The following is a 25,309-nucleotide window of genomic DNA, read 5'->3' as shown; positions in this document are numbered from 1 at the left end:
AAACAACGTTCCCCTCCAATCACTGAGCTAATTTTAACTGGAAAATCATTGAGTTTAAAAATAGTGCTTGGGAATGCTTTCTTGTAACATGCAAAAGCTAAAAAGGCAACATGGAGGGACCCAGATATGTATGCAAGCCCAAAGAGCAAGGGCTGCTTCTTAATTAAGCTGAACTGGCTCTTATATTAAAAAAAAAAGAGAATACTGAGACATTTTAAAAGAATAAAAGATCCCCCAAATGCCATCATTTACACCTCACATGGATTTAAGAGAATTACATTTGCTTGGAGATTATGCAAAACAAAGAACGGGCCTTAATAACCATACATAAATCAAAAGCTCCAATTCTCACTGCAGTAAGCAAAGCAATGAGATTTTGCATGCCAGAAGCTAAGATCTAGAGGATTCCACGCAAGTGAAATAGTTTGGTAGCAGACACATCCATAAGCTTCACCTGAATAGAAGGGCTTCATCATTAACGCTATGGGCTAAAGGAACTGCTTCTTTTGTTCCAGGTAGATATTGCAAACCTGGTATTACTTAAGACATGATCCAGAGCTACAGGCAAAGCATTTGCAGTTCAATGGCATAAACCAGCTACCTCTGCTGCAGTCCCCAGAGGAGGATGAGGGCAAGAGACCTTTGTTGTTTAGCAACATGAAACGCTTCATTACTATTTAGGTTTATTTATTTATTCCAGGTTACAGGAGTTACATTTCAGAATGTACAGGGTTAGGCGAAGAATACATGGTCACTACAATTTAAAAAAAAAAAAAGGAAAGAAAAACAACAGTAGTGTAACAACATTCTCCCTAAAATCATAAGGTGAGCAACAACAAAAAAAAATGACCAATGAATCAGTTTCTTTCACAGTTTCCTTCATTTCACACAGTAAACTATAAAACAGTGAAGTTAAAACAACATAATCAAGTGAGTGTCTGTTCTCAGACTGGATTGCTTATAATGCATCACACGAGAAGAGATCTCAAATGCAAGTCTCACTGACCAACATTCATGTTCTTTCAGGCTTTTTGATGAGCAGGTGGAAAATAGCTTGGATTCATTTCACCAAATTGCACAGAGGGTCACAAAGTTATTCTCATTGTGCGTTCAGCAAAGGCACGTGGAGACGGTGTTTGCTGAGAATATCAGCAGTGTGTGCTTCACATGGAGACAGAGCTCGTTTTCACTGGTGCTGCTTAATGACCCCCTAATTGTGAAAGCAGACCTATCACTCAGATCTCTTCCACTGCGGAAGACATCTCACCTTGCTCTGGCATCTCTATGAGAACAAGAATGCCCCCGTGTAAATCCTCCAATGGCACATGGCAGGTGAGCAGATGCACCTCTCCAGAAAACACTATTTGGAATCAAAATCCTTAGAGTTGGAAATCTGGGGAGTGCACACTGCATCCTCCCATGCATGGCAGGGCTCAGTGCAGCACCTGATCCAGGCTCACCGCTGCCTGGCTAGCCTGAGATTTAACACAGCTCTCAAAATCACTTCTAATTTAATAAGCTTGTTTTCCATGTGCCTTCGTTGCTCTGATCCAACACCATGAGACTAATAAAATTTCTCAGAAAGACCAGTTTCTAGCTTCATGTTTTTGCAAAATACTGTCCATCCTCATCAATCAGCCTGAGGATTTCGCTGCTACAGTACAAGTTGTTCGACTGCTCTCAATGCAGACCTCCAGCATTACAGGAGCATCTGCTCAGGGATCCCAACTTACACCTCCCACAGGGCAGGGGCTCCCTTAAAGCAGTCTGCATCCAAAAAACTGCTCAGCAAATTCAGCTTTTAATGAGGTGAAATGTTAGCCCCATTGAAATGGGTAGTAGTTTTCTACTGGTTTTAATGGGGTAGGATTTAATTTCCAATGCCTTTGGTGACGTTTACAGTATGTGATACAGGAAGAAACAAAATACATCAACGAGAAACATCTGTCATAACATAAATATGCTTCGGTTTGCAAAATAACTGCCAGACATAACCCCAGTTCATTGGAGTCAAGATTGGTCCTCTGCTCCTGAGTTTAGCAGCTCCAATAAGGTAACACAACAATCCTGCAACAACACTACAAGACACCATGAACTTAAATACAGTTCCAGCTCTGCCTGCATTATTTTGCCATAACACCAAAAAACAGTCTGTCTGAAGATCTAAGAAGTTGGTTTGTTGGTGTTTTTTTTTTTCCCCCACTTTTTGCAATAGAAATACTGACTTGGAATTTGTTTTACGCTGTGTGCTGCTTTAAAAAACATATATTTATTTCCTAAATAAACCCTGCAAACTCGTCTTAATTCAATGTTAAAAATGGTAATCCAGGAGCTTGAATGGGCCACTGGAGCTCTACCTGTCTGCACTAGCCTGACTCATTTGCTCTTTTCAAGCCATAAAATTGCAAATATTTATTTAGGAAACGAACAAACAAAAAAAGATGTTTCTTTTCTCCATTCTGAAGTATAAGGAAAAGTATAAAAATTCCAAATCTGATTCTCCACCTCTGGGCAAAACTCCTACTCATTTCTGTTTGCTAAATTCAGTGGTTTTGGAGCAACATGTTGAGATGTGAACATAAACATACATTCAAAACCTATCTCCGACCGGGAGTGAGAGATTGCTCCTGATAACCTTAAATAAAAGTGGACTACTTCAATGAAATACTTGAATGGATGAGATCAAAAATGATGTTAAAATTTCAGCTAAAGAAGTTCTAACTCCCTGAAAGTTTCTAGTCAAAGCCCTTTGAAAATAAGCCTAGAATGGAAACCAAGACAAACCAACTGCAGTCATGCACTGCACCAAGAATATTTCCAGTTTTCCAGAAGAACAAAAAAAAGAAAAAAAAAAAAAGGAAAATCTGAAGTTACCTATCAGGAGCCCTGAAAGCTGCTGGCTCAAAGAGATGTCCAATCTGAAACACAGAATCATCACGGCACTGGCACTGCTGCCTGCAGGGCACTGCATCGTGGTGCTCCAAAGCCATCGGATGCTCCTGCTAGGTCAGACCATAGGATGCCTGAGCAGACAACAATGATCTCAACAACAACAGAGCAGTATTCCCTAACTCATGCACTGAAGGTAGTTAGGACAGCTGAAGGCTCTGATGTATGTGGTTTCCATTTTGAAAGAAAGAAAGAAAGAAAGAAAAAGCACTAAACAAGATACTGAAGGTTGGCAGAGATTTCACTGGCTACATCCCCAAAGTTAATCTCCATATATGAGATCAATACATAAAAGTCAGTTTAAATCTCAGCGAAAAATAAGTTCAGCAGATCCCCTTACAAAATTTGTTTGGAAACACTTAACTGCTCCATATATACTATTTTATTTATTAAAAAAAGTTAACAGCATGCTTACAGAGACACCGAGTCAAAGCAATGCCTGCACATGGAAAGAAAGCAGTCACTGCAAAAAGCTGCTTCTGCATGCATGGGAAGGCTTGTAAAGTTGTCATGCTTTGAAATATGCTGCTCTTATCATTGTCATAAAGATATACATAGCAAATCTATGAACAACAGGAGGACTTTTTTTCATATCAGTAAATGATCTTCCCTGAAAGGATCTTTAAACAAGACAAGTGTATTAAATGGCAAATAAACATAATTTAACCTCTGTGACATTTACCTACAGCTCAGTTAAAAATGTAGACCATTTCAGATGAGGGAGTTTTCTCCTAAAGTTGTATCAAAATCTCTGTATCAAAATTATGAAGGTCATCTGCAAAGAATTTATTCCAGTCCTTAAAAATCACCTCCTGCACAGTCCTCCAGACAGGTCCTCTGAAAGTAACGTCTCTCTAAGCTCTCTTTTAACGAAGGCATCAGGTATTTAAAAAAAAAAATAATGGGGAAAAATAATAATGTTAAAGCACCCGTGACAGTGCTGAGAATAAAAAGCATTTATTGGGTTTCCCTTACAGGATTGATCCAAAAACTGCAAATTGATGGAAAAACACCTGCTGACTTCAAGAAGGAAGAAAACGAAGAGAGAGGAAGATACAGTGCTAAATTCCAACAGAAAGGAACTGCACTAAAATAATTAAAAATAAAAAAATAATCAGCAGTGATTGATGTACAAGAACCAGAGCCTAAAGAGACCTACAGCGTTCTCTTTGCTTAAAACTATGCCTACGCAAAGACTCTCCACTTCCTCCATCACAATTTCTATTTTATGTGCATTAGAATCGCTTAAGTTCTAACTGATGAGAAACGTACATTTTTTGGTAGCTATGGAGAAGTTACTTCACGTGAAGAAAGGCCTTACTGGAGAGGTGAACAACAATCCCTGTGTGTAGCGATAACAGTAAGAATTAAATAGAGGTTTCTAAATATATATTTTAAATTAATTCTACTTTAAACATCACAGTTTCGAGCCTGCCTATTCAGGATAACTATCAGTATAAAAAAATCCACACGATAGCAAGTTATTGTATTATTTAAATAAAACTAATGTCCTGGCATTCCCAGTCACAGGTAAATAACCATCTAAGTGGCATTTCAGCGTGGTTCAGAAGCTCTGGCTCTGATCCAGAGCAACAAACCACACCTTCAGACCAGCACAGTGCTTACTGATCTGTCTGTCACACCTTTGCTTAAATTCCTGTGCAAAGAACCAACCCGTCCACCAGTGGCTGCTTATCTCAGGACTGACACCCCTATTTGTATTGCAGCATAAAGGATGCAGATTGCTCGTATATACATAAGGAAGCAGCAGTGCTTTGTGTGCACGGGTCATGCATGCACACAACGTACTTTGGGCGTGATTCATCTCGCCTAACTTTAGCCCAAAATTATCTTAACTGTCTGGGAGTTGAGATAACTCATGGAAGAGGAAGATGCTGCCAGGGGATATCCTCTGTAGGCGCTTCTCTCTTTCCTGAGATCTGCAGAACAGCAAACCAGACACCTAAAGTTAGAGGAGATGATTTCCACCCAAACTGACCACATACATATGTATACATGTGCATATTTTTTGCACACGCTGTAAAGACAGCTGCTTCCATAAATATGCCATATGCAACACAGCAGTGACATTAATAAAAACTCCAGACAGAAATGATCTACTAAACAGGAGACAAAATGTCAGTTGTGCACATTGGTTATATATAGCTAAATCTTTAGGGTAAGCTTATTTATTACTTCTGCCTGAAAAGGAAGAAGAAAAAGTAATGCGTGCCGTATTCAAGCTGCAGAACTTGGGAGTGAGCACAGAGTTAAGGAAATGTTACAGGTCTGTAACTAGCCTGGTTCTCTAAGGTACATCCTTAAATATAAAACTTATTTCCTTACTTAAATGTTTTATCATGCAGGAAGAGCATTTGGATGAACAGTCTAAACGCTCGTAACAAATGCAGCTCTATGGCTTCTGGAGTATTTAAACAAGGATTCTAACTTATATCTTCCCAAGTCACGTGATGAAAGCCCACAGCTTTTCCCCTCCCACCCCCTTCCTCTGCAGATGTTTATGTCTGTGCTGGCACATGCACATAGGTATGCTGTGTTTGTTTGTTTTGTTTTGTTTTGTTGTTTTTTTTTGTTTTTGTTTTTAATTTAAACTACATATATATACTCTATAAATTAAAATAAAGTTGCCACGGTAATCAAACCCAGAAGGGAAAAACAAAACAAATAAATATGAAAAGCAAACCTTGTTTTTAGCATAATCCAAAGTAACATCAAGATTGCAAAGATACGAGATATAGATATATATATTGTTTTTAAGTTTATGATTGATTCAAATCAGGCTCTGCAATATTCCCATTCTCTGGAAAGATAGGTGGAAAATTGTTATTAAAAGTCGCTGGAAATTCTAGCGTAGCATCGACATTCTGATAGCCCGCGTAAGTATTAAACGACTGCTGAGGAAGTACTTGGCTATCAGGCATCTGTATGAAAGCCCCTGACTGTGTGGTAGGGGGGACTCTTTGGCCAACTAGTTGCATTTTAGGTTCCCTGGGCTCCAGTTGCTGCTTGCTTTCTTCATCCGTGTCAAGACGGGTTAGCTTTTCTATCCACATGCGAAATTTCTCCTCTGTCTGCCTCTGCATCTCGGCAAAGCAGTTCATGGCCTCTTCCAGGACATTGCCTATGCAGTTCCTATCCCACACGGTGCCCCTGTCAAGCAATCCTGGAATTTCCCTGGTCGCTCCTCCAGATCCCCCAGCACGACTGAAGCCAGCTTTAAAGACATTGAGGCCATTTGATGAGACATCATGAAGTAAGAACATCATTTTGTTTATTAAGGCATGTTAGGAAAACAAACTTTTCTAATTGCATCCCTTGGATATTAACACAGGGGAGGAATTAGCAAACATCAAATTAACTAACATTGTTCACGTCAAAATAAATAACATTTTGCACTCGCTGAGGTTATAATAAATTTTGGCTTCAAAATTACTCTTATTCTAGAATTCTCAGACGATTCTGTCACAAAGATCTTGTTGGTTTTATGAACCAAATTAGCCCAATTCCCTTGCGATTTTCAATTTTTCTTTCAACTGAAGGCATCTGAAACATCGTACAGCATCAAGAGGTTTGCTTCTGCTAAGCTTTGATCCAATAGACTGTTGCTTTAGCTGATAAACCTGAAGAGTTACATGTTATTTTATTTAGGTACTCGAACCCCTTTGTAACAGCCTGATAAATGCACACCAAACTGCAGACAGTAACAGATAGAAGACCAACATGGTGACTGCAGTGCCTGAAGTAGCCAAGCCCAGACCTTACCGCTCTTGGTTTAATTCTGGAAAAAAGGCTCAACACCCATGAAGAGAACACACAACAAAAACACACACATAAGCACACAGAAACATGAATACTATGCTGACACATGAGGTGGAAGCAAATTTTGTCGGGTCTGAGAGGAAAACACAGCTACAGGAATAACCCACAGGACAGGTCAGTGACGATGTGGATGCCAACCACAAGCCTCACACACCAACCACGTGTGCCCTTCATCTTGAGAATTACCAGCTGGCCATGCACAATTTTTCACGTGACTTCAAGTGCAAAAGAAGAGACTGGGCAAAGCTGGAAGGAAGCTGTTTCTCCTTCCATCTAGCAAAAACATTATGACTTTGAGACTACCAGGAAGAATTTTAGCAGCAAGAAGACAAAGCCATCCTTACTATCCTACTCTACATGTCAACTAAAAAACCTACAGACACCATTGCCCCTTCTAGTTCACTTGGGAAACCTCTAGGAAGCAACAAACCCCAGGACAGCTGGACTTTGGATCTATTTGAGAAAACAATGTCTGCATGCTATTCTAACATAAGAACATTACCTATGGTAATTCCAGGATGAGACAAACATCACATCCAACTACACAAAGCAGCTATCTAAACCAATGATTTAATACGTTAACAGGTTGTCTCAGGTAAAACTAGAAGAAAACATGCTGAGAATGAGAGAACTCACTGCACAACCTTGCAAAGTCTACTAATAAAAGCATAATGCACTAACTCTTCAATGGGATTCCACTGTCCATATGAAATTACAGTATCACCTATCAATACATTCTTTTAAAAGCTATTTAAATGAGGTATTCTGAAGTCTTTCAGTAAGCAACAGCTAAGCAAAGCCCAAGATTATTCTCTTTTTGTTTTCAAGCCATAGCAATGCTACCACTTGAGCACCAGAGACTTTCTATTTAAGATCCAATTTTCAAAGTCTCATCTGTTTACCTGCCAGATAAGCTGGAAATTCAGCATTTCGGTCCTCTGCTCAAAAATGAATTGCCTTATAGTAATTATCTTCCATCACTATGTTGGCACTGAACTGAAAATAATAAAGTAAAATAGTGCCTTCTTTCCTAAAATGTAGTTCCTTTTGAATATTAAATGCCTTTTGGCTCCCCAAAACAGAAAAAAAAATATATCACACTGTCCACATACTCCAGTGTGACTCTATTAGTTCTTCAGTCAGGGATTTATCCCAAGACAAAAGAACTAAACAGGAATCTTTCTGCCTTTCATAAGTTTAAGAGTAGAAACATGTAAGTAATATTAAGCAAGATTAAACTGCAATTTAAACAAAAAAAGTATTATAGATAGTGGTACATGATATAAAATAAGCTAGGCTTCTAAAGTTAAGAATGAATTAGCACAGTCAAAGCTGACAAAACTGTTTTGTGAACTAAAGGGCCTAGGTATTGAAAGATATATTACCCTGCAATATAGTATTTAGTTTTAAAGGCATCATAGTACATCCACAATTGACAGTGGCAGCAAAGCAAACTGCTTCAAGTGCTCCCTTTGCTGCTCTACTTACAACAGGCTCTACTCACTTCTTTACTTGTTATCTTTAGTATTAAAAAAAATTGAGTCTAAAAGTGCATTTCTAATTATTATATAAAAGAGCTAGAATTTATCAAATTGGTCCCACTGCTAACTGTAAGCTTGTGGTCCTACAGTTTTAGAAGCTATACCAAGACAGTATCACCTGCAGAACAGTACCTAAGAAATTCCCAGCGCTGTCTCTTTATGGGATCTGTTAAATACCACCAACTAAACACCAACTTCAAATTTAATTTAAGGGATCAGACAATGTAACAGTGAAGAAGATACACTGCACCTCCATTCTAGTCAGCAGTGGACCACGTGTAGTCATTATGCTATCTTGCCTTTCCAAATGAGTATCTCATTGCAAATCTCTGATTTTTCCCTTTTATACTACTGCGTGGAACTCCAATAAAACTCACCCCTTGGCAGATGCTCCATTCAAAGCTCTGTGTGCTAATCTTAGGAGGAAGTAAACTGGCTCATACACATTGTGCTTTTTTTTTTTTTTCTTTTTTGCTTTTCCTTTTTAAACCATTGAGCTGCAATACGTTCTTCAGCATCAGTACTCAAAACAGATTTTTGAAAGTAACAAGAGTCTCCTCCTTTGAATGCAGACTTCAATCTGAGTTGCAGAAAGCACAGTGGTGGCAAAATCACCATTTTTTCACATTATGATCTGTTAAGCAAACCTTCCTCCCTCCAAAGAAAAGCATTTACAAAGAAATAGATATTAATTCCTAGACTCGTTCTCATCCTAATTTAATTCAGAGTTAATTTGCATGATTAAATTTGAAATAGTTTAAAGAAAAATCTTTCAGCAGCAGTAAGTCTAGCAGAACCTGTTTCAGGACTCAAAGATCATATCCTTATGCCTGAAGTGAATGCTATCTGGTATTCCTTAATGAACAGTAAAATTTTAAATGCCAACAGAGAGGCTCAGTCATTAGGATATAATAGATTATTCCTCATCTACAATAATTAAAAAACATTGCATTGAATGAAATAAAAATCCCAAACGTACAACTGCTCAGGTCAGTCAACAAATTCTCAGGAGTATCCATGAAATTTTGATCAAACCTGCATTTTCAGGTTGAATATACATATTATATGGTGCCAAGTTAAGAATAACACATCACACTGAGCTTGGTTCCTATTAAATGACCAATTAGATCTCAACTCTTCAGTCTTTGTGGAGAAGAAAAACAAGCCAGAGCATTTTAATGGAGTTCAGCAGAGGACTGCTGACTCTATTGCACAACTGCTTAATTCACAACTTGGGTGCACACACAACAAAATGAAGCTAATTATACTACATCTGTTCAGGGCACCATTGTGCATCTGTGTGAATGTTTTCCTTATCTTACTCACCTATCCTAATGTATTTCAGAATCAGTCATGTGAATGGTTTAAAAAAATAAAATAAAATGATTGCACTATTAGGATGGAAGTGGTGATTGACATCAAATTTGGCACTTCAAATTTCAGACCTTGCACAAGTATACTATCTTCTGTTATAAGTTTCAGCAGAAGGTTAAGAGTTAGAGTACACACAGCCTACACATAGCCTCTGTTATGAAGGCCATATTAAATGAACTATCGCTAAGAGTTTTAGAGCATCTCTGTTGGCAAAGCTGTTTTCCAGACAACAGACAGGTTTGAAAATCAGTCCCAGTAATAAGCCACATTGAGGCTGGAACAAACAGTACTGCTGAGGCGTCCAAATACAGTAAGACTACGGGAAACACAAATTCCTCTGCATTGAGAGGTACAGACTTCTTCAAAAGTAAATGACAGTGCTTTTTCCTTGCTTATGTTCTGACAGATGCACTGCAGTTTCTGGACAATGAAGTTCAAGTGTGAAGTTAAAAATGAAGTCTATTACTTTTTGACTTTGTGCAGAGGATACCCATGGCTGAATTTCCAGGAAAGCTTACCCTGCGGTATTTTCTAATTGTTAATTCCTAACTTTTGAGGCTGTTTAGAGCCTAGCGCTAAGCGCATTAAAAATGCTTTCTGTTCAGAAAAATGACTTCAGCTAAGCTCTCTGTAAATCCAACAGGAGGGACTGCAGGAAGCACACGGACCTGACACTGCAATGGAGCACAGGGAGTCCCTGCCAGGCTCACAGCTCCACTGCATCTGTGAAGACCATGCTTTATTAACCCAAAGGAACACAGGATGCATTTTTTGCTACCTTTGTCCTTATCTCTATAGAGCATGTTTTTCTCTTGCACTAACTCTCCTACAAGCCAAAGATGTCTCTGTCTAAAAAAACCCACAATCTGCCAGGCACGCATTGTACCTAATTCCAGAGTTTTAATGTCATAATGTAATTTATTATTACACGGATGATAGGAGCTATGAACTAACAATAAAGGTCACTGTTCTCCAGGCCGGCTTTTGCACACCCACACACTGCAACGGAGGCAAAAATCAGGTCTTGGTTTAATAATCATTAAATTTACAAGTTCTCTATATACTACAGTGGGATCATTTCACTACACTGAAATGCTGGAGCCCAGTGGCACAGAAAAGTACTCAAGAGTGGTTTCCAAACTCAGCAATGCAAGTCAGAAATCTAGGCAGATCTGACAAATAGCAAGTGGGGACCTTTCTGGGTCAAAAGGTGCTTTATGACTTTATTAAAAAAAAAAAAGTATATATCCTGGGGGATTTGGTGAGGGTTTTTTTGGGGGGAGAAGACGGGTTGACCCATCTGAAAACTGAATGAAAGTTTTCTTCCATGGGCTTTATATTAAGTCTTAATTGCCCTGTAAAGTGTAAACATAGTTTAAAAAAAAAAAAACAGTTAAAAAAGGCACAGAGCTATGAAAACCAGAAGGCTGACCAACTACTAAATTGGAAAAATAGTTTTAAAGCATCTATTAAAAGTTTACTACACGTTACAAGAAGAATATGCCTTTCCCAGACTTTCCAATAATAAACATTAACTTCCTTTGTGCAACCTGCTTCCTAGCAATATGTGGGAGAAAGGCCAGTTCTCATGGCAGCAAAATTGTTCACTGTCATCAAGCCAGTTAGAACAGAGACCATCATGTGCAAAATCTGATGCAGATATTTTAAATAAGACATCTAGTAAACATTAGTTCAGACAGTGAAGACCAGCTATTGCAGTTTTCCTTTAAGTTTTCTCACCCTATGTAAACTTAAACTTATCTCAAAAAAAATCTTCTAGCACAAAAGGCAAAAAGTCATGTAACTCAGTAAAAATTGGCAAGTCAAAAACTTTATTCTTACGTAACTTTATTTTTGATTGTCATATGATGATGGTTCTGTGTTATAGTATTCTGTAAGAGCAGTACACAAAATCCTGTCCGTGGCACTTGGGCTAAAAAAACAAAGACTCTGCAGACAAGAAACTTCAAGAATTTATCTTTCTTTCAACTAATAAAACCATAAAAATCTCCCTATAATTTGCTGCCCCCAATCTTTTAGCATGGATGTGTCAGCAAATTAAAAGCATAGATGTTATAGATTCTTATCACATAGGAAAACGATAACAGCTTTGTCTGAAATGCTGCAAATTTATAAATGGAAACAGTTTGGGCATCTGTGTAAACAAATTCATATTTATGTCCTAAAATAGGTGACCAGCTGCAATCTGCAAGAATTTGGAATAAGGCTAAGTACATTTGTCATGCACTGAAACAGAGCTGAAAGCACAGCATAAGTGCAACAGTAAGTAAGGGCCTTATTGTAACACAGGCAAGAGGTATGCTATATTGTTCCCAACACAGCTGCCAAGCTGTGGTCTTAGTATATTAAAGCAAAGCTGGCCACTTATCTTAAGAATGAATTTATTAGATTATCACCATCTAATGGGATTTAACAACGCTGATAGGAATTCATATAGGCTTAGAGAGGAAAAGATCTGAAAATTCCAGAATTCAATGACAGTCCTTCCTCCAATTTACCACTTCTAAAATTTGTTGGTGTGCAAAAGTGCACTAAAACCTCAGAACAGATTTTGAAATTTGCCCACATCTTGTTAATATACTGCAGTCTTCAAATTTACACAGAGCTGCAGTTCTCCTGGGTTTTCTCAAGTGTCACTCATCTAACTTAGCATGACAGCTGAGAAACGATGCCAGATGCGTTACAGTTCAGTTTAAAAAACATCCTCTACCTGGTATCTCTGCAGTGATTGTCTTGCTGCTCCCTGAAACCTCTTCATCATCATCGGAAGAACTCGTGCTCGAGTCACACGTCAGGTCACTATCACTGGTACTGCTGTCCTGCAGCAGGTTGTACTTCTTGCGAGCAGCTGCTTCCCGTTTCTGCCTTAACAGTCGGATTCTTTCTTTGTGCTTTTGGCTTCGGTGACCTTTTACCTTGGTAACTCGACCATTCTGCTTATCGACAGACTGTCGGTTTTTCTTGGCAGCCATTGTTGAAGTTTCACTTTCAGACCTTGATCGCCTGGATTTCCTCCCAGCTGCAGACCCAGAGACCCCAGAAGGGTCTTCTTCCACAGCAGCTTCAGCTTGACAGGGCTCATTCTCTTCTGTGGAAGACAATGTATCTGAATCAGCCAAATGCCCACTGGAAGAAGGAGAAAGCATGCAATGATTGGAAGAGTCACTCTCATAAACTCGACCATCTGCTGGCTTATCACTCTCAGTAGATGCTAGCTGAGACTCTGAGGAATCTCGTCTTAGTTCCATCAGTAAGCAAGGCATTGAAGAGAGCACTGCAGAGTCTGATGCAGTGGGCACGCTGTCTTTCTGAGTATGCGCCTCCAGTTCTATAGGTCCATCTTCATCAGGAGCTGTCTCCTGCTTCTCAGAAGCCTTTGGTGGAACTTCTGAATCCAAAAGTTCTTCTGCTTTTCCCACTGCCTCCATCTTCATTTCAGAACACCAAGGTCCTCTCGGTCTCAAAACATGGAGCACACAGCCTGGAAGACGGGGTCAGCTAGTTATGGCTTTCAGCAACACAGCAGCCTGCACAAGAACAGAACAGTAAGAATAATTGACCCAAGCAACTCACTCAGTCCAAGTCTTCACAGTATTACCTAATCAATTGGTTGCTTTCAGTTACAGGCAGCATGACTCAATACCACACTGGTTTTCTCTATTTACTTTTTCCTCGTGAACTCATCCTGTTACACCAATCTATTCCTCCTTTTTTCACATTTATGAAAGATAGGGTTGGAATCACATTAAATGGGGCTCATCTCACTGGCATACCAAAGCAGATCAGAAAATGACAAAAGCATTTCTAAACATTTTCTTTATAAAATTTAAACCAATGTGTTCTAAGCAACATATGCTAACTTCTTTACTCCTTCACCAAGAACTTTAAACATTTTAATGAAGAATTTTAGCACTTATGAACAAAGCCAGAGTGAAAATTCCCAGACTTGGCAGCCATCTGCCTAAACAGATCAGAATGCAGGTCTGTTTCCATATCGATGAGAAATCTATTTTCAGTTGATCAGGACTTCAAACTTTAAAATTTTTAGTTTTTATGATAATCGACAAATTTACAGTACCAACGTGGCATAAACAAAATCCAGACGTTTTGGCTTGAAACCAAAGTTGCTGCTGAATATTATGGAGCAAGACTACAAAGCGATACCATATTCTCAGGGACATGGGATTTACAACACTTCAGGCAGTGTCTATAGAAGCCTTGGCTATATAATAAAAGATTTCTTCTCAGCACAGAGAAATGCTGGTAAGCCATGTGTAAAGCTTATTAGGAGCATTTAGAAAACCACTTGGGTGCTCCTCAAAAAGCTGCCATAAAAGCCCTGGCTGTATGAGAACCTACAAGCTGGCCTAGACTGTCTCCTAAATCTGCCAGGAAAACAGCATCAAATAGCACGGGCTGCAAGCAAGAAAAAGTATCCACCCACACCACAATCCTACATTTACTTTAAATTATTTTTTAACAAATTGCATTTCTTCAGCATAAGTATGAAAATCAAGCTATGATCTGACTGATAACTTGCACATTATCAACCAAAAAGCATCTAGAGCACCTTCAGGGAATCTTTTTTTTTTTTTTTAAGCAATACAATATTTATCATTTTATCTTAATTTTTCATACTCTGACTTCGACCCAAATCCTCATTTGTAATTCAGTACAGAATAAAATGAAGGAGGATCTTTCAATTTCCACATTCACTTGCAGATGAACTGTATGGAACAAACTGGTCATGGGTTTAGAGCAGTGAAAAACAAACGTATGGCACTTCAAAAAAAAAAAATAGCACAGACACATAAGGAAAAGCAATATTAAGCTTTAACCTACTGTTTTGAAAAATATATTTAGGTGGAAAAGGATGATTAGTACTTCAGCAGTCTGAGATGGTTACCTAAAGGGAGCCTACAAACAGATGAGGAATTAACTCTTCTCTTTACAAGGGTAGATAAAGGCAGGACAAGGGGAAATGGTTTGAAGCTGAGGGAGGGAAGATTGGATGTCAGGGGGAAATTCTTTACAGAGAGAGTGGTGAGGTGCTGGAACAGCTGCCCAGAGAGACTGTGGATGCCCCGTCCCTGTTCAAGGCCAGGTTGGATGGGGCCCTGGGCACCTGGTCTAGTATTAAATGTGGAGGTTGGTGGCCCTGCACACAGTGGCAGGGTTGGAGCCTGGTGATCCTTGAGGTCCCTTCCAACCCAGGCCATTCTGTGACGGTATGGATGGGTTTGAGAGATTCTTCTATCCCTTCTATCCTCCTTCAGTTTCCCAATCCATCTGTATGGATAGCCTGTAACTGCATGCTGCTTATCTAGAGCAAGTCTTAGAAAGATTCTGTCAAAAGCTCTCTACACTGTGCCATTTGCCCCATCTCACTTTGAAACTTCATTTTTATAACAATATTAAAATAGAGCTTGTGCTTCTTTCAGGCTAATGAATGAAACGATGCAAGAGAGTTATGAAAATATTTATAGGGAACACACGTTATGGAAAGAAATCTTAGTTAATAACAGACAACACAAGAAAGACAGGGGTGACAACTGTAAGTCTACTTAAAAAAAACAAAACAGCAACAACAACAAAAACACAGGAAAGTGTATATAAAGGAAAATGTCTCCAATACTTGCACTGAGCAAAATTATCTTGAAAGCAACTTAAAAAAAGAATTTACAGAGATGGTAATTTAAGGTAGGTAATAAATATCACATAGGAGCCCATTTATTTTCTTGGCCACAGCACTGTATCAACAAACCCACATGATGAATTTGCATGTTTCGAGACAAAGGCATCCCAATACTGTAATAAAAGCAGTATTTCTACACATTTCATCTGCAAATCCATCTTATCAAATAATTTTCCCATTTTAAAGTGAAACATACTTGATGACTAAATGGCTTGCCAAGAATTATAGACAGTGGGGTGGATAGTAAATATATGCCAGCGTAACTCCTGGCTTTTCCTGTGGTAATATGCTTTGAAAAGAAAAACACATTTCCCAAGAACTCTGAAATTCGATTTCTGCTTATGCAAGGAAAAATATGGTTGCTCACATACATAAAGAGATAACCAAAAGAAATGCATTTTGAAGTCCAAGCTAGGAACCGTAGAACTGCTTTTGCACCATCTATCGTTTTAGCACAAAGAGTGGAGATTAGCACAGAGGATGGAGCTCAACACAAAGCTAAAGGGCAGCCAAAATGAACTGGAGATTCATTTTTCACAGGCGTTTTATTTGGGAACATCATATACCCCGGAGCTCCCAAAGGAAAAACAAGAATATCAGTACTTGACTTTCCATCTCTCTAACCTACCAGCCAGGAAAAAAAACCAAACAAGTCTCATCTGCGTGTTCTGACCTTGATAAGAACATAACTACGAAAAGAAGCTTTTTTTATTATTACTAAGTAGGATCTTATTTTGACTACTCAAACCATGCCAGATCTCTTCCAACTCATGTTGTGAAAGCATCTCATCTAGCTGTAGAAATCCCTGTTCATTGCAGGGGAGCTGGACTAGAGGTGGCCTTCAAATGTCCTTTCCAACTCAAACAATTCTATGAAGAACACAAAAAAAAAACAAAAACAAGCTCTAACAATCCAAGTTCTGGCAGTCAGGGAATCACAGAAGTTTTCTGTACAAAGGAGCTGGTCCAAAGGTGCAGAGGGGTCTGCTCCAACCTCCTGGTCCTACTCAGGGCTGATCATATCAAGTTGGCTGCAGCCTTGTCCTGTCAGATTTTAAGCATAGACAGAAACCACCCATCCCTCCCAGCTTCCCCTGAACAAACTAAGCTATCCCAGCCCCCCCTCACACTTCACTATGCTGCAGCTCTTAGTGTTTCTGTCAGCACACTTTTCTAGCCCATTGCAGTCCCTCTGAGTAAGCAGCCTGCCCTCCAATATAGCAAACCCTCCCTGCAGTGTGCCATCATCCACAAACTCAGTGAGTGCACCTCATCCCATTGTCCAGCTTGTTAGGAACAGTCCGTGTCTCACTGATGTGACCACAACAGTATACAGAATAACAGCAAAGGTCTTGCTGAAGTCAAGGGTAATGCATGCCCACTGCCCACATAGTCACTGATCTCAGCCCAAAAGGCACCAGTTGGTCACACAAGAGGTGCCTGATTCACAAATCAATACAGCTGTTTTTCAACCACCTCTGTGGTTGAATTCACACGCTTGTGAATGGCCTCCAGGAGAACCTGCACTGTGATTTTACTCACACTGAGGTGATGCTGACCAGATCTTTCTCCTAGCTCTTGGGAGTCTGCTTTTCTCCAGCCATTAGGAATCTCTCCTAGACACCAGGAGGTTTCATAGGTGGTAGAGATATCAGTGACAACCATCAGCTTCCTCTGTGGCTCTCCAGATGCCATGGACTCAGTAGGTCCTACCAGTTTATGTGAATCTGCAGTAATTGTAGCATTAGTATGTATATAAAAAAAGTACTCCATATTTACATCAAGGGAAGAGGGTCTGTTGTGACTCAAACAGACTTTTGCTGTAGGAAAGAATGCAGACAGTGGGGGTAATAACACATCTATGCCAAGGAAAGCAACAAATCAAAGAAAAAAAACTGACTTAGTACTGATTGAGAAATACATAGATCATAAAGAGGAATACTAAAGAAGTCCTGCTCTTTCTTGCCCCTCTTTTATCTAGTAATAGCATGAAGAAAAAGGCGATTTCAAGGCAGAATTAGAGAAAGACCAGTTTTTTTCTGAAAGGAGAATATATCATCGAAAAAAATAAAGCTGTGATGCTTACAGACACATATGGATACTTAATTACACACTGCTCAGAAATGTCATTCTCCTTTTTTTGATGCAGATACACACACAAAAAAAACAAAAAACAAACAAAAAAAGCAATTCTACAAGAACTTCTGTGCTAGATTTTACTTTTTAACCATACAAAGTACCAGTATGCAGAAACCTTAAATATCTACCCACAGTTTTACATGGGAGATACTTTTAAACCACACAGTCATTTGTAAAGGCACATAATCCCTACTCTTAGAAATATGTGCTTCTGTGAAGAAAGCCAGAAGGATTCCAAAGGTCAGCTCAGCAGACAGCCCACCCAATATAACAGATCAGTGCCATCAGTCCAGAACTATTTTTTACCCCCTACTCACAACTGAATAGTCCCGTTCCCTCCTTTGCACCAAAACTGGTTTGCTGTTTCTTGGGTAAATTCTTTTCACTAAGCTAGAAGAAAACAAAACCAGAAAACAAAAAAATGTTCTGCCAGAGCTGGCAGTAAGACCAGGGAATGGAGAGCAAGGAACAAATTATCCCTTCAGATAAAAACAAATCTGATGGAAAGCTACCTGCTGCTTGCTCCCATCACACCTTGAGCTCAAACTAGGCATAGAAGGGGGTACTGAAGAGTTTTTCACAGCACTGTTTGATCTGAGAAGAGATTTTTGAAGATAAAAAGTGGATTAAAAAGCAGAAAAGGAAATGTAAACTTACAGGTATTAGTAGATCCTGAATAACATAATTCTGAGAACAACTGTTGTAAAATTTATGCTATTAATAAACACTGACACACAGAGTTGTATCAAGGACAGCATGCATGCTCTTTATCAGTCAGTAACTGGACATGTACACATCCTTCATGGGATTTTTGCTTGTTTTGTTCTCAGCAAAATAAATGTTTTTAGAATTGTCATGCCATTAGGAAATTAGTTTCCCCCAAGAACACGATAAGGCCTGACATAATAAACATCACAATAGCTTCACTTTAATTGCACATCGCCTTTTTAGGTGCTATTGAACTGATTCATAATCAAGAATGCCCAACACACATGAAGTGCAAATCACCTCTCACCCTCACCAGCTGTGGGTAGGACAGATTCTTATTTCAGGAGAACTGAGTTCCTTACAGCAGCTTTCTCTTAAAAGCCAGTTTAGTTTACTACTGACACATTTCACAGAGCAGCCCAGACTGGAAGGAACTTCAAAAGATCACCTGGTCCAACCTTTTATGGAAAAAGAACCTAGTTTAACTAGCACCATGCCCAGTCACACCCTGAAGACCACTTTTTCTTCCTTGTGACCACTCCTATGTCTAAGAATTTTTATATTAAAATATATCCAGCAAAACTTTGTCTTTTAATACCATTTTAGCACTGACAGAAAAAGAAAATTGGAAACCACCTCCTCACACCACAAGTCATTCATTACAAGTTAAAATTTGAAAAATGAGAAACTACCTACATTTTCATCTAAGATAATATAAAGTATGAATTGCGACTACATAAACAAGAAATTAAGCTGCAGTGCTGCACAGGAATTACTTGTTTAGAATACAGAGCTACAGAGGTCCATCCAGAGGAAATGTATCTAGCAGTTCCAATGTCATAGATACCAATGCCTTCACTTAAATCTAAATATTTTTCTATTTATATGGAACTGAAGAATACAGTGACTCAGATTCACATAAACAATTATTTCCATCACCAGCGAATTATCTCATGTTTACCAAAAGCAATTGAGCATGGATGGAATAAGAATTAAGAGAGTCACGGACAAATGTATGCTACTTAGTCCTATACCATTTCATAAAATAGTGGATTTTTCTTTTAATTTCTTTCTTTTTTTTTTTTTTCTTTCTTTTTTAATAAGATAAACACTCTGGCAAGAGCAGCAAGAACTGAACCAAGCACTCGATTGATTCTGCATCTAAGGGAAAGGGAGAGAGAGAGGACAGACACAGCACATGGCCTGGATACTGAGGAGTTGGCCATAACATTCAGGTGCACCTCATAAGACAAGAAGGGAAAACTCTGGCAAACATCAGATTCTCCGGCAGAGAACCACATGATTCTGAAGATGTGGAGTATGACTGACTGGCTGCTTCTCAGTATTTGCCTAAACTTTTCTGGGTATACCCATGCCTTCTTTTCTACTGCAATTTGCTTCCTTAACATTAAAACTAATCAAATACTTAGACTGCTATAAAAAAAAAAAAAAACTATTTTGCATCATGACAAAGGAGGAAGTACCAGTGCTTTCTGGTCTTTCCAAGTGCTGTCTTTTGTATTCCTTCTCCTCCCGTGGGATACTGTACATTCTTACAAGATGTTTTTGATTTTCTTTTAAGTGTCACACATACCTTTGCACTTAACAGAAGTGCAAGCAGCACTCGATCTGACTGAAGCCGATTGACTCAGCTCTGTGTGGATGTGTGCACGATGCTCTACAGCAGATTTCTCATAACACTAAGCCACCCCCACATGGATACTGTGTAATTTATATAGTGTTCCTTTGAAAATGCTGCCCTGAAGCTGACTCACCAGCATACAATTCTACCTAAGGCACATTTCTGGGAGTGGAGTTGGCTCTTTATCAGATGATTCACAAATCAGGCCTGGTAGCGATCCTAAAGAATAAGACCCTTTGCAATCGACATGCTAAGAGAATTGAGGTGTGAAACAAAAGAAGAAAGGATTAAACTAATGCTCTGTTTCAACTGGTTTTGCATAAACAAACCAAGGTTAAAAATAGGCTGCTCCTACTGAGTGCTCAGCAGGCTGGATATACAAATTATACAAAACAGAAGAGAAACTACAAGTATATGTATTAAAGCAAAGGTTTCTAAAGCATCCTTAGCAACCCTGAAAAGCAACATTTTTTTCATCATTAACAAGAAACAAGTTTTTACATTTAAATACAGGTCTACACATTGTAATTTTAAAGCACATGTTCTGCCTCTTCCAAACAAAATGTAACCACCAGTACAGAGTTAGTTTACCAGCTGACACACAGGCTTCCAGAAACATACACCAGCTGCACTGGAATTCCACAAAATCACAGTGCTTGTGAAAATAAATTAATTAGCACATAGACAAGGGCACAGAGGTTGCATTTAATCTTCTAAAATATCATTTCTGTTTCAAAGTGTAACTGTTTTTCTTGAGTGCACAGTGATTTAAAGTCCTCAGCACTCCACATTCCATTAGTTGCCAGAGGCATAAATTTTCCTACCCTGTTCCTAAAAATTTAGGAGATTAATTTGTGGATTATCATGCTTCTTTCAACAAAACTAGTTGAAGAAATCAATGCTGGGCTAGCTATGCTACATTTCTTGCACAGGACCAGCCTACTAAGTATAGTCATACAGATGCACCATCTCCTCCTAGGAACTGTAGTTTAACGAAACCCCATTTTACCTACCTACTTCTGTTACTCAAGATAAATGCATGCTGTGCTTCCTCCATTGATTCATGCCATGTTATACAAACAGACTAAAATAGCCTGTTAAACAGATCAACCGGAAATGTTGGCCTATTGTTCTACTGTGGTCAATAAAGTAATGCTCCCAGAAATATCGCATATTAAGTTGCTTGGGAACAATGGTAACGCTTAAATTAATCCTGATTGCCAGAGTGGAGATTTGCTTTCTATTCTGAAATTTTTTTCTGTAATACCCAGAAAGTGATCACACACTTTGTTATCTGCTAATAGGTTCAAACAGATCAGGACAACAACAACGCAGCTTTGATGCACTACTAGTCATCTCACTGCTGTCTCCAGGAAAGTTAAAGCAGATCTATCCCAGACAGACACAAACGAACACTCTGTACCCTACTGCTATATGGAAAATTCGAAGCAGCAATGAGTGGTATAGGTCACAGTTCCATGAATCCTTCAATCCCTCTGGCTGTCTGCTGCCACTGTAATGAGGCAGAACTGCCCACTGCTGGTCCTTCTGTAACCCTGCTCCCTAGAAGGAAGCTCTGCACCTTACAGAAGACTAAGAGAAGCACAGGGCAGGAGAGCTAAGTGAGCAGTTGAACAGAACAGCAGCAGTGACAAGTCCAGAATGAGGGGAGCACTAGAACCAGTCACCAGGCCTAGCAAATCATAATCCGTCAGTTCCTGACATCAGGAACACAGATATTCTTAATAGAGAAGTGCCACTTGGCAATTATTTGCAACTTTTCCTTTCCTGGAACAGGACTCCCTACCTACCTTATGCTAGATATGCACCTCTGCACAGTCTTGCACTACTTCTCTAGCTGATGTTGGTGATCCCTTTGTCTGTTGCATCTCATAATAAAGTCATCCAGAGAAAGTCATCAAACTAGACATTGCAAGAGTTTAAAACAGCCATTTGTTTATAACAAAGCTGAGTTAGCAAAGAGATATTAAGCAAGTTTACAGCTCGTCTGCAAGTACTTCACAATCAGCCTGTTTTACATGCTGGCATAGAAGAAAAAATAAATCAGCTTCGGGGTATTTTAAAGCTTCAAAAAAACATCATTCAGTAGCAGTTTTGCTTTAGGCAAAAACACAGTATCTTCCTGTCATATCTGGCAGCAATATAACTATTTAATGGTCTGGCCAACTGAAGAAGAGAAATTAGGTGATAGGCCTAAGTTCTACACAAAGTCTGGAAAGGATCTACAAGCCAAAACCAATCCTCAGGTCATTTTCACACTCACAAGCTACTAATGCTTGTTTGTTATTTAACTATTAAGCTAGTTGTACAAGATTAAATGCTGAACATGAAATTGTAACAGAAATACCAGTGAAGAAAAAGCCTTAAATACCCTAAAGGTAATGCATGTTGCCTTCAAATTATGAAATTTCAGCATCAGTAACCATCAGCTGCTGCTGAGCTGTTCCTGGCACCAAAGCTTTGATTTTTTTTTTTTTTTTTTGACCAATAAGATGACATAACATTTGATTTTGTTGTCTAGCAGATGTGTAATGCAGTCTAGCAGATGTGTATGTCTAGTGTGCTCTGCTGAACGAAGTGCTCATGATACTGGTTATAACCTTAGTAACCAGTAAGCAGCAGATACAGCTCCAGTGCAAACAACCTGCTGCCTTCTTACTGGAAAAAACCTACCTGTGCTGCTGGACCCAACTCAAGACCACATGCAGAATGACAGCCAACCTTTTAGTGCGCATCTTTACAAAACCCAATGCACTGCACCCTATTCGAGGTTTCCTGAGAAACTGTTCCAATGAAACAACAAAAAAGGAATCCTCACAGGAAATAGCAACCACAGACATCTGTGGATGCAGGCAGAATTAGTGGCAGACTTTGGCACAACCTGTACCACAGGAGAAAAAAGCACGGTAAGGAAAAAAAGACAATGCAGGAGAGGGTTAATTCAGAACCCTCAAGCTTTTGACAAACAGCAGATGAAGAAGTTGATGCAAAGTACACTCAGGTTCATTTTAAAAAATGATCAAAAGTTAGTCTGGGTATTTCTAAAACACAACCAACTGTGTCAAAAGCCAGTTCCAAGTGCATTACAAACGATGTCTTTAACACTGCTGTCACGATCAGATACTTCTTACATTTACTCCTAGTCAGCATACCTCAAGAAATTTGACCCCCACTTTGAAAGAGCAACAGAAAGACTGGTAAACATACAGAAGGCTTTCCATATATTTGACTTCAAGAGTTAAATATAAGAGAATGCCAAGTTATCTATTATAAAAAGAGTCAAAAAAAAAAACCCTAAAAACCTAGATGGTAGTTATTGTTGGTACTGTGCAGGTACTAACAGAAAAATATCCCAACGTAGCCTTAATTAAAAGCACTATGCATCCTAAAATAGTTTGTTGCATTATTGTTCTCTTAAGAACAGCTGGGAGAGCTTTCTTAAGAATAGAATAATTATCAGTAGAAGATATGTAAATAATATATATGTACAAATTTTCTAGCCAAAGGAGAGGCAGAAGGAAAAAAGACCATTAAGTCTGGTGTATTATGCCCAACAAAATCTTACTACTGGAGCTTTATGAATTCCACGAGACAGTGAAATTCACTACAGATGTTAGAAAGTAGAAAAAGCATCATCTTGTAACACAAAAAGGAGAAATCAACTGTATGTTAACAAACTAACTTTTAAATTGTGTGAGGTCCATAGCTGCACAATACCCCCAAAATTAAAAACCCTGGCATGATACTCTCTAGAGTTCTTTGACTTAATTTTGCAGTGTTCAACAAGTTCTGGATTTTCTCTTGTGACAGTAGGCTGAAATAACCTGTACATAAACCATGGCCTGGGATCCAAATGCTGTAAATTACCTTTGAGATCACTTATTAATGCCAGTAGGTAAAATCATGCAAAGTAAAACTTCATTTCACTGTCTTTTCAAAAGTAATGCTTAGAGAAATGCTTGTCTGTTTTAGCTCCTCACAGTCCTCACACAATGTTAATCAAAAGACATTACAAGCTCTGAAAACCACAGCTACTGACAGCACAAACTGTATTTATCAGCCATTCAGCTTATGGGCACAGGCCCGTTCTTTCCCACACAGATAACTACATTTTCAAAAGACATCTTGTTGAACAAAATGAGGCCTCGGGCTATCAGAATTTCTTCCAGCTTACCTCCTTAACGGAACGTTTCCTAAAAAACAAAAACAACATCTTATCTTACATTGTCTTCCAGTCAGAGTACATGGAATTAATAGACAACTTCCTGACCTTGTCATCACCACTTCTTCCCCAAAACTCTGCTTGTGCCAGCAGATTTAGATTCCTTTTCATAGCAAGAGCTGCCATACCCAGAGAACACGAACTGGGAAAATAAATGGAGGGGTCAGGAGACTACCAGTTGATTAAAAAGACACAGCACAAGAACACAGTACATACCATCCTAAGCTTATCTGGCTATCATATTAACTTCCTTCTTTTCACTTCACTGAGTTAAACAATATTATTTGGAACATGCAGTGCCAACCAGTATACCATGAAAATGTAAGGTTCTCAATGAAAAACAAATTACTGATATGGTGGAAGCCACATAATTTCACAGACAACTGATATGACAAAGTCTGGCATTTAGTTATTCTGAGCTCTGCTACTGTGAATCACTTGGACTCTGCTCATTTGGGATGAATGAAAGTGAAATCTGCTTTCTCCAAAAGTCTTGAAAGACTAATGACCAAGCACAAGGAGACAAGACGTTACAGAAGAAATGCAGCAAGAACACTGTCCAACCATAGTCAGTCTCTGCCATTTACAAAAGCTGAAAAGCAGTCTGCAGGACGCTGCAGAAGTTGCACTGCAAAGTCAAAGGTAAAATCCAAGTATATGGAAGCAAAAATACAGGCTTGAGTCTTAAATACTTGCAGTTAATTGAAGCAACCACCTGTTCTTATAATTTAAGAGCCCTCAGATGGAGTACTAACAGCTTTTAGCTGTGTTACTGGAGATGACTATCACAAGGCTGAAGCCTGTTCAGTATTTTTCTAATGAAATTTTATCCTGAATATTCAAGAGACAGATTAAGAGGTAAAACTGATAAAAAACTAAATATCCTCTTAAAAATGGGTTCTATATTGGACCACAGCGAATCTAAAGCTGACTCACCACACGACCATGGCACGTTACTTGACCTCTCTGTGCTTTCATTAATGCATCTGCAATGGTGTAACAGCAACACCTCAGTGCTGAGCTGCATCTCATTTCAGTCCTGAATGAGTAATCAACATGTGCCTGAGCTGCAGAAACAAAGTCACATCCGTGGAGAAATTGCTATACTGCACCAACTCTACTCAAGTTGATCAGATCTGTGAGGAGGGAACACAAAC

The 25,309-nt window shown here is 39.0% G+C and overlaps 1 protein-coding gene across 3 annotated transcripts in view; it reads right to left on the bottom strand.

Annotated features, from left to right (window-relative positions):
• The window catches only part of ARK2N (arkadia (RNF111) N-terminal like PKA signaling regulator 2N), a 44,720-nt gene that overhangs the window by 15,105 nt on the left and 4,306 nt on the right, over positions 1-25,309 (bottom strand). Inside the window, exons 1-2 of one of the 3 annotated variants that reach the window (XM_090130609.1) lie at positions 25,089-25,228; positions 12,436-13,252 (exon numbers count right to left, since the gene is read on the bottom strand). In XM_090130609.1, the coding sequence (XP_089986735.1) occupies positions 12,436-13,159 (724 nt within the window). In that variant the 5' untranslated portion in view covers positions 13,160-13,252; positions 25,089-25,228. Of the gene's footprint in view, positions 1-5,609; positions 6,185-12,435; positions 13,253-25,088; positions 25,229-25,309 lie in introns of those variants that run through there. The other 2 variants (XM_090130610.1, XM_031597074.2) reach the window with 2 other exon arrangements.

The sequence above is a fragment of the Phasianus colchicus genome, chromosome Z (assembly GCF_987193195.1).
Source record: "Phasianus colchicus chromosome Z, bPhaCol1.hap1.1, whole genome shotgun sequence".
Taxonomy (NCBI): domain Eukaryota; kingdom Metazoa; phylum Chordata; class Aves; order Galliformes; family Phasianidae; genus Phasianus; species Phasianus colchicus.
This window is presented reverse-complemented; position numbering and strand designations above follow the sequence as displayed.